The sequence below is a fragment of the Oncorhynchus mykiss genome, chromosome 7 (assembly GCF_057628025.1).
Source record: "Oncorhynchus mykiss isolate SJ-2025 chromosome 7, ASM5762802v1, whole genome shotgun sequence".
Lineage (NCBI taxonomy): Eukaryota > Metazoa > Chordata > Actinopteri > Salmoniformes > Salmonidae > Oncorhynchus > Oncorhynchus mykiss.
This window is the reverse complement of record NC_143028.1, coordinates 559,969-574,447: the sequence shown is the minus strand read 5'-3', so window position 1 is coordinate 574,447 and position 14,479 is coordinate 559,969. Positions and strand designations below refer to the sequence as shown.

At 44.6% G+C, this 14,479-nt stretch overlaps 1 protein-coding gene across 1 annotated transcript in view; it reads left to right on the top strand.

Moving 5' to 3' along the window:
* The first annotated feature begins 12 nt into the window (after positions 1-12).
* Positions 13-14,479, top strand: part of LOC110492730 (kinesin heavy chain) — a 32,252-nt gene continuing 17,785 nt past the window's right edge. The window contains exons 1-11 of the mRNA XM_090242247.1: positions 13-541; positions 5,024-5,111; positions 5,371-5,444; positions 6,062-6,166; positions 6,786-6,834; positions 7,205-7,260; positions 7,672-7,759; positions 9,070-9,194; positions 9,597-9,701; positions 11,084-11,232; positions 13,869-14,017. Coding sequence (XP_090098373.1) covers positions 413-541; positions 5,024-5,111; positions 5,371-5,444; positions 6,062-6,166; positions 6,786-6,834; positions 7,205-7,260; positions 7,672-7,759; positions 9,070-9,194; positions 9,597-9,701; positions 11,084-11,232; positions 13,869-14,017 — 1,117 coding nt within the window. The 5' untranslated portion in view covers positions 13-412. The remainder of the gene's footprint in view (positions 542-5,023; positions 5,112-5,370; positions 5,445-6,061; positions 6,167-6,785; positions 6,835-7,204; positions 7,261-7,671; positions 7,760-9,069; positions 9,195-9,596; positions 9,702-11,083; positions 11,233-13,868; positions 14,018-14,479) is intronic.

Genomic DNA, 14,479 nt, shown 5'->3' with positions numbered 1-14,479 from the left:
GGGCTCCAGCCCAGAGGGAGAGGGGGAGGAGGAAGGGGAGTGGTACTGATGCTGATGCAGTGTGGAAGAGAAGAGCGCAGAGCAACGTGCAGTACGATGCGGGGGTTTCTCAACTCCGCGGCACTCGTCTCTTCTGAAGGATAGGCTTTACCTATCCCTTTGTAAATTATATTTTTGTAGGATTTTTATAATTTTTTTCATCCAAGACTGTCTCCGGACGAATATTTTGCGTTCTGATCGGAATGGACGACTGCAGTTGATTTCTCTGTCTCAACTAAATGCCCGTGGCGTAGAGAAATAGAGGCACTTTGAGTGAAGGACGCGTTGGTTTACTTACAATCATTCAACAGATAAAAACCATCCGCGGATCAAAGTTGATCTGGATATCTTCTTTCCTGGATAGAACGCAACCATGGCGGATGCTGCAGCCGAATACGGCGTGAAAGTAATGTGCCGATTCAGGCCACTAAATGAATCCGAAATAACAAGAGGAGACAAATACATCCCCAAATTCAAAGAAGACGACACCGTGATTATAACTGTAAGTGCTGTATCTAATAGTTCATTTATCTGCTGAATATAACGTTGCTTGTGTAGGTCTATTGTTGCCACAACTAGACGACTCAAACACTAGCAAAACGCGCAGAGGCAATGTGCAATGCAGTGAGCATTTTCAATAGAGAGCGCCCAATGTATTGACAATCTTTACACGCAGCACATTGGATTGTAGCCTATGGATTTTTGTTTAAAAAAAAAATGTTTGTGGCAACTTCCACAAACATTCCAAAAAATGTTTGTGACCCCCTGCAGAGGATTTGTTGGTAGCCTACATGTTTTGATTGTGTTGCGCTGTAGCTATCTCCAGCCGCAGCTGATGGCCTGAGAGATGGAGAATTGGGAATTGTTGTCAGACAGGGCCTGGGCCATTGCCAGAGAGAGACAGGGACCCGAGGCTGTTGCCAGAGAGAGACAGGGACCCGGGGCTGTTGCCAAAGAGACAGATTGTGCTTTGACACTGCTGTTATGCGGTATTCACTCTGCTGAGGTGGCAGATTCCAGGTGGCTAACATACTGTCCTTCTCTGTCACCTGTGGTGAATGGAAGCACTCATAATAGGGAGATAAACACCATATAAGGCATTTCCTCTCATTCTACTAACTACAAAGCACACGCAGCCTATACCTTTGAACGTTTTGATTGGATCTAATAGGATTTATTTAATGTTACCATTTTAAAAGTGGCAAGCCTGTTAAATTGATGTCAATGGATTACAGTACAGTAGTTGGATGACTGGCTTGGCTTAAATGATTCTTCAAGTTCAGGTTTTCAGCTAGTGACAAGGGGGTCATATACACTTCTCCAGCCTTACGCTGTGTGTGCCCATCACCTGCCTAATCAAGATACATTTGTATATATAGTGTATGTGGACATCCCTTTCAAATAATGGATTCAGCTATTTCAGCTGCACCTGTTGCTGACGGGTGTATAAAATCGAACACACAGCCGTGCAATCTCCATAGACAAAAATTGGCAGTAGTATGGCCTTACTGAAGAGCTCAGTGACTTTCAATGTGGCACCATCATAGGATGCCACCTTTCCGACAAGTCAGTTGGTCAAATTTATTCCCTAGTGGAGCTGCCCCGGTCAACTGTAAGTGCTTTTATTGTGAAGTGGAAACATCTATGAGCAACAGCAGCTCAGCCTCGAAGTGGTAGGCCACACAAGCTATCAGAACAGCAAGACAATGCCAGCAAGACAATGCCACCGTGCAAGGTCGATAGAGAAATGGTTTGTCGAGATGGTGTGGAAGAACTTGACTGGCTTGCACAGTGCCCTGACCTCAACCCCGTCAAACACCTTTGGGATGAATTGAAACGCTGACTGCGAGCCAGTCCTATTCACCCAACATCAGTACCCGACCTCACTAATGCTCTTGTGGCTGAATAAAAGCAAATCCCCGCCGCAATGTTCCAACATCTAGTGGAAAACCTTCCCAGAAGAGTGGAGAGGCTGTTACAGCAGTAATGTTCCAACATCTAGTGAAAAACCTTCCCAGAAGAGTGGAGAGGCTGTTACAGCAGTAATGTTCCAACATCTAGTGGAAAACCTTCCCAGAGGAGTGGAGAGGCTGTTACAGCAGTAATGTTCCAACATCTAGTGGAAAACCTTCCCAGAAGAGTGGAGAGGCTGTTACAGCAGTAATGTTCCAACATCTAGTGGAAAACCTTCCCAGAAGAGTGGAGAGGCTGTTACAGCAGTAATGTTCCAACATCTAGTGGAAAACCTTCCCAGAAGAGTGGAGAGGCTGTTACAGCAGTAATGTTCCAACATCTAGTGGAAAACCTTCCCAGAAGAGTGGAGAGGCTGTTACAGCAGTAATGTTCCAACATCTAGTGGAAAACCTTCCCAGAAGAGTGGAGAGGCTGTTACAGCAGTAATGTTCCAACATCTAGTGGAAAACCTTCCCAGAAGAGTGGAGAGGCTGTTACAGCAGTAATGTTCCAACATCTAGTGGAAAACCTTCCCAGAAGAGTGGAGAGGCTGTTACAGCAGTAATGTTCCAACATCTAGTGGAAAACCTTCCCAGAAGAGTGGAGAGGCTGTTACAGCAGTAATGTTCCAACATCTAGTGGAAAACCTTCCCAGAAGAGTGGAGAGGCTGTTACAGCAGTAAAGGGTGGAACAATTCCATATTAATGCCCATAAATTTGGAATAAGACGCTCAACGAGCAAGTGTCGACAGATTCTTGCAAAACATCTAGATAAGAGCTAAAGGGTCTTATTTTGCATGCTCACGGGCAGCATCTTATTAAAATGTTTTCTATACAGAAGGCCTACAGAGTTCTCATCACAATAGCTTGTCTGTCTGTAAACAGTATCTCGTCATTAAGCTCCTCCCCTTGCTCAACACCCGTTCAGTGTTCATGTATTATGCATAAGGTTGCCTGCCATCATAATGAAACATTGTGTCAGTGTGTGTGTGTTAAGGAAGTACACTGTATACCACATATTTACCTAATATAATATGAAATTGAGGCCTAATGCAGTTGTGTATTATGAAGGCCTATGAGATCTCACATCAATCACTTTAGTTCCAGAGAAAGAACAGAAGCCTCTGTTTAAAGCAGTAGCCCTGCTAGCTGTTACAGACATCAATGCATTCTCCTGCAGCCTGCAGATAGCTCAGCTGTTACAGACATCAATGCATTCTCCTGCAGCCTGCAGATAGCTCAGCTGTTACAGACATCAATGCATTCTCCTGCAGCCTGCAGATAGCTCAGCTGTTACAGACATCAATGCATTCTCCTGTAGTCTACAGACAGACAGCTCAGCTGGTACAGACATCAATGCATTCTCCTGCAGCCTGCAGACAGCTCAGCTGGTACAGACATCAATGCATTCTCCTGCAGCCTGCAGATAGCTCAGCTGTTACAGACATCTCCCCATTCTCCTGTAGTCTACAGACAGATAGCTCAGCTGTTACAGACATCTCCCCATTCTCCTGCAGCCTGCAGATAGCTCAGCTGTTACAGACATCTCCCCATTATCCTGTAGTCTACAGACAGATAGCTCAGCTGGTACAGACATCTCCTCATTCTCCTGCAGCCTGCAGATAGCTCAGCTGTTACAGACATCTCCCCATTCTCCTGCAGCCTGCAGATAGCTCAGCTGTTACAGACATCTCCCCATTCTCCTGCAGCCTGCAGATAGCTCAGCTGTTACAGACATCTCCCCATTCTCCTGTAGTCTACAGACAGACAGCTCAGCTGTTACAGACATCTCCCCATTCTCCTGTAGTCTACAGACAGATAGCTCAGCTGGTACAGACATCTCCTCATTCTCCTGTAGTCTACAGACAGATAGCTCAGCTGTTACAGACATCTCCCCATTCTCCTGTAGTCTACAGACAGACAGCTCAGCTGTTACAGACATCTCCCCATTCTCCTGTAGTCTACAGACAGATAGCTCAGCTGGTACAGACATCTCCTCATTCTCCTGTAGTCTACAGACAGATAGCTCAGCTGTTACAGACATCTCCCCATTCTCCTGTAGTCTACAGACAGACAGCTCAGCTGTTACAGACATCTCCTCATTCTCCTGTAGTCTACAGACAGATAGCTCAGTTGGTACAGACGTCTCCTCATTCTCCTGTAGTCTACAGACAGACAGCTCAGCTGGTACAGACATCTCCTCATTCTCCTGTAGTCTACAGACAGATAGCTCAGTTGGTACAGACGTCTCCTCATTCTCCTGTAGTCTACAGACAGACAGCTCAGCTGGTACAGACATCTCCTCATTCTCCTGTAGTCTACAGACAGACAGCTCAGCTGTTGACAGGCTGGTTGTCTTGTGTTGTGTCCGTCCCCATAGACCAGGCTGGATCGTGTTGATTAAACCTGCTGCTTGTAGCTCTATTGTAATTGTCTCACAAGCTCTGCTATTGATTATTAATTATCATTCACCAGCTCTGGTATTGATGATTGATTACCATTCACAAGCTCTGCTATTGATGATTGATTACCATTCACAAGCTTTGCTATTGATGATTGATTACCATTCACAAGCTTTGCTATTGATGATTGATTACCATTCACAAGCTCTGGTTTTGATGATTGATTACCATTCACAAGCTCTGCTATTGAATATTTATTACCATTCACAAACTCTGGTTTTGATGATTGATTACCATTCACAAGCTCTGCTATTGAATATTTATTACCATTCACAAGCTCTGCTATTGATGATTGATTACCATTCACAAGCTTTGCTATTGATGATTGATTACCATTCACAAGCTCTGCTATTGATGATTGATTACCATTCACAAGCTCTGCTATTGATGATTGATTACCATTCACAAGCTCTGCTATTGAATATTTATTACCATTCACAAACTCCGCTATTGATTATTGATTACCATTAACATAGTGTTAGAGAGAATAAAGTATGAGGTGGTATTTACCCATTACCTCTTTCCCATAGAGCTCTGTAATCACTGTGCATTTTGTCTGTTCTGGACAGGGTAAACCGTATGTCTTTGACCGCGTCCTGCCTCCCAATACAGCCCAGGAGCAGGTCTACGATGCCTGTGCCAAACAGATTGTTAAAGGTAGGTTAACCCCAAACAGATTGTTGAAGGTAGGCTAACCCCAGACAGATTGTTGAAGGATGCTAACCCCAGACAGATTGTTGAAGGATGCTAACCCCAGCTGGTGAGTCCTTCCCCTTGTAGAATAAGTGTTAATATGACTGATCCACATTCCTTGTGTATGTGTGGTGTCCGGTGGGTTGGTAAAGAAACACCAGACAGCAAAAATACACATTTCTGGACAAATGAAGTTGAACTGTATTGTATTGTATTCACACAGACGTCCTTGGAGGATACAATGGAACCATCTTTGCCTATGGACAGACCTCCTCGGGGAAGACCCACACCATGGAGGTCAGCCTGATTCTCTGTAGTAATGGCACCTGCCTAAATGAACAGAGACAGGGAATATATGATCTAAAGGCAGCCTGTATGTTGTAGGTACAGTACGCCCTGAGAACACGGTACCAAGACGACGGAACGGATTATTCTCAGACAGTTCAGCAGAGAGCCTTCTGACATGATGTTTCACTGGAAGTCAGTCCAGCCTTTCTAACAGCAGTAAAACACATCAGATCAGTTAGGGTGGCAGACATACATTGCGTAATTTCATTACTCTCTGAGACTGAATTGATTTAGGGTGAGATTATGGTTCTGTAGTGTGGGTGATTTACAGAACTGGACCACCAACGCTATAGGTTGCGTTTATCCTCGAGCAGTTAATGGCTTTTTAAAGTGGCCGTTGTTTCTTCATCCCTGAACAGCAAGGATCAGCTAAAGCCAGCAGTAGATAGAGAACAGCGTATAGAACAGCTGCTTCTTGGGGGTATAGATGTCTATTACATAGAACCGCTGTAGATATTCAGTGTATATAGAACAGGTTGGCTATACGGGATGTTCCCCGGACCCCAGACTATTTAGTGATAATAATCAGTATTGAGTGTGATGTAATGTATTGTTCCCCATCGCAGGGCAAGCTCCACGACCCCCAGCTGATGGGCATCATCCCACGCATCTCTCACGACATCTTCGATCACATCTACTCCATGGACGAGAACCTCGAGTTCCACATCAAGGTATTCAATTGTTAAATTCAACTTTATTTATTCTCTCAGGGCCCAATAAGAAAGACAAAGTCATTCTACAAGTATCAAATCAATATCAACAAGATGTCTGGTCATCAAAATGTTTTTTTTTTTAATTGAATAAATCCAGAGGTTAAACAGTGTGTCAGTCTCCATCCCTTCCAGTATTCTCATTTTGATACCTACACACCTGGAACAGATACTATTTTGTATCAAGGACCTTAAAGGAGCGCAGACGGCCTCCTACCATTTCTCTGGTCATCAAAATGTTTTTTTTTTTAAGTGAATAAATCCAGAGGTTAAACAGTGTGTCAGTCTCCATCCCTTCCAGTATTCTCATTTTGATACCTATTTTTTGGGACCAAATTTTGGACCTTTAAGGAGCGCAGACGGCCTCCTACCATTTCTCTGGTCATCAAAATGTTTTTTTTTTTAAAGTGAATAAATCCAGAGGTTAAACAGTGTGTCAGTCTCCATCCCTTCCAGTATTCTCATTTTGATACCTATTTTTTGGGACCAAATTTTGGACCTTTAAGGAGCGCAGACGGCCTCCTACCATTTCTCTGGTCATCTAAATGTACCCTGTATTGATTCCTGTTTTCTTGTGCAGGTCTCGTATTTTGAGATCTACCTGGACAAGATCCGAGACTTACTAGATGGTAAGAAGAACTCGTGTTGGATGGACTTCAAAGAGAAGTCTTTTGAAGATGAACAGAGATCATTTTAGACAGGTCATAATGGGGTAGCCTAGTGGTTATTAAGAGCGTTGAGCCAGTAACCCAAAGGTCACTGGTTCAAATCCCAGAGGCGGCAAGGTGGAAAAATCTGGCGTTCTACTCTTGAACAAGGCAGAACAAGACAGCAACTGCTCTCCGGGTGCCGATGACATGGATGTGGATTAAGGCAGCCCCCCCCCCCCCCCCCCCGCACCTCTCTGATTCAGACACATTTCAGTTGAATGCATTCAGTTGTACAACTGACTAGCTGTCCCCCTTTCCTTTCCTAATGACTCGTTTCCCTCTTTTCCAGTGTCGAAGACCAACCTGGCTGTGCATGAGGACAAGAACAGAGTTCCCTATGTCAAGGTGAGCAGAACAGATGGTTAGGTAACACATTCTGCAGGTGTATAATGCTTTATTTCTTGTCATAAGCATGTTTCAGCCTATATAATGTCTTATTATAAGGCTGCCCCCTGAGTGGCGCAGCGGTCTAAGGTACTGCATCGCAGTGCTAGAGGCGTCACTACAGGCGTCACTACAGACTCGGGTTTGATCCCGGGCTGTTACACAACCGGCCGTGGTCGGGAGTCCCATAGGGCGGTGCACAATTGGCCCAGCGTCGTCCGGGTTAGGGAAGGGTTTGGCCGGGTTAGGCTGTCATTTTAAATAATAATTTGTTCTTAACTGACTTGCCTAGTTAATTGTTAAAATAACAAAATGTTATAGAAATCATAAAAGGCACCAACCTGTTAAAGCTGTGATGTGATCCTGTCCCAGGGTTGTACAGAGCGCTTTGTGTCCAGTCCAGAGGAAGTCATGGATGTCATCGATGAGGGAAAGGCCAACCGGCACGTGGCTGTGACAAGTATGTTGTGTCTCTTCTATCAATCAATCACATTTATTTATGAAGCCCTTCTTAGATCAACAGTTGTCAACGTGTTTAACAGTATCCCGGCCTGCAAGCAGATGCACAGAGGCCAGGAAACTTTCCCTAGAAGGGTGTATCATTGCTACTATAATATATACTACTTCTATAATATATACTTCTTCAATAATATATACCTCTTCTGTAAGATATACTTCTTCTATAAGATATACTTCTTCTAAAATATATACTTATTCTATAAGATATACTTTTTCTATAATATATACTTCAATTAGACATACTTATTTGATAAGATATACTTCTATAATATATACTTCTTCTAAAATATATACTTCTTCTATAATATATACTTATTTTATAATATACACTTCTTCAATAAGATATACTTCTTCTTAGATATACTTCTTCTATTAGATATACTTCTATAATATATACTTCTTCTAAAATATATACTTCTTCTATAATATATACTTATTTTATAATATACACTTCTTCAATAAGATATACTTCTTCTTAGATATACTTATTCTATTAGATATACTTCTATAATATATACTTCTACTATAATATATACTTCTTCAATAAGATATACTTCTTCTTAGATATACTTCTTCTATTAGATATACTTCTATAATATATACTTCTACTATAATATATACTTCTTCAATAAGATATACTTCTTCTTAGATATACTTCTTCTATTAGATATACTTCTATAATATATACTTCTACTATAATATATACTTCTTCAATAATATATACTTCTTCAATAATATGTACCTCTTCTGTAAGATATACTTCTTCTATAATATATACTTCTTCTATAAGATATACTTCTTCTATAATATATACTTCTTCAATAATATGTACCTCTTCTGTAAGATATTATTTTTCTATAATATATACTTCAATTAGACATACTTATTTGATAAGATATACTTCTATAATATATACCTCTTCAATAATATATACCTCTTCTGTAAGATATACTTCTTCTATAAGATATACTTCTTCTATAATATATATTTATTCTATAAGATCTACTTTTTCTATAATATATACTTCAATTAGATATACTTCTTCTATAAGATATACTTCTTCTAAAATATATACTTCTTCTATGAGATATACTTTTTCTATAATATATACTTCAATTAGACATACTTATTTGATAAGATATACTTCTATAAGATATACTTCTTCTATAATATATACTTCTACTATAATATATACTTCTTCTATAATATATACTTCTTCTATAATAAATATGTATTTTGTCCTGTTCATAGACATGAATGAGCACAGTTCCAGAAGCCACAGCATCTTCCTGATCAACATCAAACAAGAGAATGTGGAAACAGAGAAGAAACTGTCAGGGAAGTTATACCTGGTGGATCTGGCTGGGAGTGAGAAGGTAAATCAGTATGATGGTAAAGGCAGACCCCAACAAACCACCATAACTTGTGTTAGAACTGTTTATAACTTGTCATAACTGTGTTATAACTCTAGGCTTGTCTGATGAAGAGGCCAATGAACCGCCATAACTTGTTAGAACTGCATAACTGTGCTATTATTGTGTTATAAGGTGTTATAACTCCCAGCTTGTCAGTCAGGTGTAAGATGCTGAAGCATCCTATGTCCTCTCCCACCTGCTGACTCATGAAGACAGACTCCCAACAAACAAATTGTGTTATGACTGTTATAACTGTTTTATAAGGTGTTATAACTCCAGACCTGTCAGTTAGAAGATGCTGCTGCATTGTGTGGCCTCTCTCCCCTGCTGACAGTCGTTTCTCTCTCTGTTTGTCTCTTTAAGGTCAGTAAGACAGGTGCTGAAGGAGCCGTGTTGGACGAAGCTAAAAATATCAATAAGTCCCTCTCTGCTCTGGGGAATGTCATCTCTGCTCTGGCTGAGGGGACAGTGAGTTCTCTCTATATATCTTACCCTTCTCTCTTTAATATAGGGACATCAGCAGGGATTACTGAATACTTTGCTTAAAAAAAATAAAAAATAAACCAAAATGTGCTTTTGCTGAAAAAAGTTATGTGTCAGCAGTGAGGTCATGTTTTTCCTCTGATCTGGCCCTGATGGCTGACTGGTTATCTATGAGACTGACTGGTTATCTATGTGACTGACTGGTTATCTATGAGACTGACTGGTTATCTATGTGGCTGTCTGTTGAAAGGCCCTGATGGCTGACTGGTTATCTATGAGACTGACTGGTTATCTATGTGACTGACTGGTTATCTATGAGACTGACTGGTTATCTATGTGGCTGTCTGTTGAAAGGCCCTGATGGATGACTAGTTATCTATGTGGCTGTCTGTTGAAAGGCCCTGATGGCTGACTGGTTATCTATGTGGCTGTCTGTTGAAAGGCCCTGATGGCTGACTGGTTATCTATGAGACTGACTGGTTATCTATGTGGCTGTCTGTTGAAAGGCCCTGATGGCTGACTGGTTATCTATGAGACTGACTGGTTATCTATGTGGCTGTCTGTTGAAAGGCCCTGATGGCTGACTGGTTATCTATGAGACTGACTGGTTATCTATGTGGCTGTCTGTTGAAAGGCCCTGATGGCTGACTGGTTATCTATGAGACTGACTGGTTATCTATGTGGCTGTCTGTTGAAAGGCCCTGATGGCTGACTGGTTATCTATGTGGCTGTCTGTTGAAAGGCCCTGATGGCTGACTGGTTATCTATGAGACTTACTGGTTATCTATGAGACTGTCTGCTGAAGGGCCCTGATGGCTGACTGGTTATCTATGTGGCTGTCTGTTGAAAGGCCCTGATGGCTGACTGGTTATCTATGAGACTGACTGGTTATCTATGTGGCTGTCTGTTGAAAGGCCCTGATGGCTGACTGGTTATCTATGAGACTGACTGGTTATCTATGTGGCTGTCTGTTGAAAGGCCCTGATGGCTGACTGGTTATCTATGAGACTGACTGGTTATCTATGTGGCTGTCTGTTGAAAGGCCCTGATGGCTGACTGGTTATCTATGAGACTGACTGGTTATCTATGTGGCTGTCTGTTGAAAGGCCCTGATGGCTGACTGGTTATCTATGTGGCTGTCTGTTGAAAGGCCCTGATGGCTGACTGGTTATCTATGAGACTTACTGGTTATCTATGAGACTGTCTGCTGAAGGGCCCTGATGGCTGACTGGTTATCTATGAGACTGACTGGTTATCTATGAGACTGACTGGTTATCTATGAGACTGACTGGTTATCTATGAGACTGTTTGTTGAAAGGCCCTGATGGCTGACTGGTTATCTATGAGGCTGTGTTGTTTGTTTTCAGAAAACCCACGTCCCGTACAGGGACAGCAAGATGACCCGTATCCTGCAGGACTCTCTAGGGGGGAACTGTAGGACCACCATCATCATCTGTGCATCTCCCTCCATCTACAACGAGTGTGAGACCAAGTCTACCCTCATGTTCGGACAGAGGTGGGTCAGCACCTCTCTACAGTTTACCTGGTCTAGTGGCAGACTGTTAGTAAAAGTCTACCCTGTTGGGACAGAGGTGGGTCAGCACCTCTCTACAGTTTACCTGGTCTAGTGGCAGACTGTTAGTATAAGTCTACCCTGTTGGGACAGAGGTGGGTCAGCACCTCTCTACAGTTTACCTGGTCTAGTGGCAGACTGTTAGTATAAGTCTACCCTGTTGGGACAGAGGTGGGTCAGCACCTCTCTACAGTTTACCTGGTCTAGTGACAGACTGTTAGTATAAGTCTACCCTGTTGGGACAGAGGTGGGTCAGCACCTCTCTACAGTTTACCTGGTCTAGTGGCAGACTGTTAACATACGTCTACCCTCATGTTGGGACAGAGGTGGGTCAGCACCTCTCTACAGTTTACCTGGTCTAGTGGCAGACTGTTAACATACGTCTACCCTCATGTTGGGACAGAGGTGGGTCAGCACCTCTCTACAGTTTACCTGGTCTAGTGGCAGACTGTTAACATACGTCTACCCTGTTGGGACAGAGGTGGGTCAGCACCTCTCTACAGTTTACCTGGTCTAGTGACAGTCTGTTAACATACGTCTACCCTGTTGGGACAGAGGTGGGTCAGCACCTCTCTACAGTTTACCTGGTCTAGTGGCAGACTGTTAACATACGTCTACCCTGTTGGGACAGAGGTGGGTCAGCACCTCTCTACAGTTTACCTGGTCTAGTGACAGACTGTTAGTATAAGTCTACCCTGTTGGGACAGAGGTGGGTCAGCACCTCTCTACAGTTTACCTGGTCTAGTGGCAGACTGTTAACATACGTCTACCCTCATGTTGGGACAGAGGTGGGTCAGCACCTCTCTACAGTTTACCTGGTCTAGTGGCAGACTGTTAACATACGTCTACCCTGTTGGGACAGAGGTGGGTCAGCACCTCTCTACAGTTTACCTGGTCTAGTGACAGACTGTTAACATACGTCTACCCTGTTGGGACAGAGGTGGGTCAGCACCTCTCTACAGTTTACCTGGTCTAGTGGCAGACTGTTAACATACGTCTACCCTGTTGGGACAGAGGTGGGTCAGCACCTCTCTACAGTTTACCTGGTCTAGTGACAGACTGTTAACATACGTCTACCCTGTTGGGACAGAGGTGAGCTGAGAGATCCACTGCACCATACCCAGTTCCCCTATTTTATGTGAACAATGAAAGGTTTCCCATGGCAGATGGGCCGTCCTTAATCCACCAGGAGACGGATAGTGACTGTTGATGATGAGTAGAGCTGGTGATTCCCAGTATCTTCCCTCCTATTCAGTGCTGACTGAGTGGTTGCATAACAAGCCTCTTCTCTAAATCTTTATCCAGATGATGAAGACATTGTTCATCTCTCTGACCTTTAGCTAAGTGTTACATCCATCCACTCCCCTAAATCCTGATCTGTAGGGTTTTATCCTGCCTCCTGGCTGGACAGCAACAGTAGCAACAGTGGGAGTTAGCCTAGGCTGCTCTTTGTGTTAGAGGACACAATGAACTTCCAGCACATTCTATCTCTGCTGCCCTGCCAGAGGACACAGGGGACTTCCAGCACATTCTGTCTCTGCTGCCCTGCTAGAGGACACAGGGGACTTCCAGCACATTCTGTCTCTGCTGCCCTGCTAGAGGACACAGGGGACATCCAGAACATTCTGTCTGTGCTGCCCTGCCAGAGGACACAGGGGACATCCAGAACATTCTGTCTGTGCTGCCCTGCTAGAGGACACAGGGGACATCCAGAACATTCTGTCTCTGCCGCCCTGCCAGGCTTAGGAGAGGAGTTAGATAGAGGTAGAACAGTAGGGCTACAGAGCGATGTGCTGTGGTGTGGCGTGGTGCGGTGTGGCATGGTGTGGTGTGGCATGGTGTGGTGTGGCATGGTGTGGCGTGGTGTGGCATGGTGTGGTGCGGCATGGTGCGGTGTGGTGCGGCATGGTGTGGTGTGGTGCGGCATGGTGTGGTGTGGCGTGGCGTGGTGTGGCGTGGTGTGGCGTGGTGTGGCGTGGTGTGGTGCGGCATGGTGTGGTGCGGCATGGTGTGGTGCGGCATGGTGCGGTGTGGCGTGGTGCGGCATGGTGTGGTGTGGCATCGTGCGGTGTGGCGTGGTGCGGCATGGTGTGGTGCGGCATGGTGTGGTGCGGCATGGTGTGGTGTGGCATGGTGCGGTGTGGCGTGGTGCGCTCCACTGCACTGTCTGCACCCATGTGACCACCACTGCTGTCTGTGATAGGAGGCTGAGAGGAGTTGGACTTTACACATCATTGTACGGTCTAAAGTACCCAGCAGGGCTAATTAGTCCCCGGTCATCTTCACAGGGGACAACCTCCTGCAATAGATCTCAGACCAGTTAAAATATGGAGCTATCTGCCTCCCTGCTTCTTATTGGATCACCTCCTCCAGTTGTGTTGATTCAATGTTTATCCATCTGTTCCTGTTCTGACAGAAAAATATTCCTTGGAGAAAAAAGTGATGAGTAAATGAGGCCACAATGTCCTTTAGTGGATGAATTACAGCCCATTAGCCATGTCAAAGTAGTGCACTGCTGTATAGGGAATAGGGTGTGATTAGATATAGGGATCTGAGTGTCTGTCCCACCCTCCACACAGAGCCAAGACCATCAAGAACACCGTGTCTGTGAACCTGGAGCTGACTGCTGAGGAGTGGAAGAACAAGTACAACAAGGAGAAAGACAAGAACAAGAGTCTGAAGAACGTTATCCACAGGCTGGAGATGGAACTCAACCGCTGGAGGAACGGTGAGGGAGGGAGATGAGGAGGGAGGGAGGGAGATGGGGAGGGAGGGAGGGAGGGAGATGGAGCTCAACCGCTGGAGGAACGGTGAGGGAGGAGGGAGGGAGGGAGATGGGGAGGGAGGGAGATGGAACTCAACCGCTGGAGGAACGGTGAGGGAGTTGGGGAGGGAGATGAGGAGGGAGGGAGATGGGGAGGTAGGGAGGGAGATGGAGCTCAACCGCTGGAGGAACGGTGAGGGAGGAGGGAGGGAGATGGGGAGGGAGGGAGATGGGGAGGGAGGGAGGGAGATGGAGCTCAACCGCTGGAGGAATGGTGAGGGAGGAGGGAGGGAGATGAGGAGGGAGGGAGATGGGGAGGGAGGGAGGGAGAGAGATGGAGCTTAACTGCTGGAGGAACAGTGAGGGAGGAGGGTGGGAGATGAGGAGGGAGGGAGGGAGAGGGAGCTCAATCGCTGGAGGAACGGT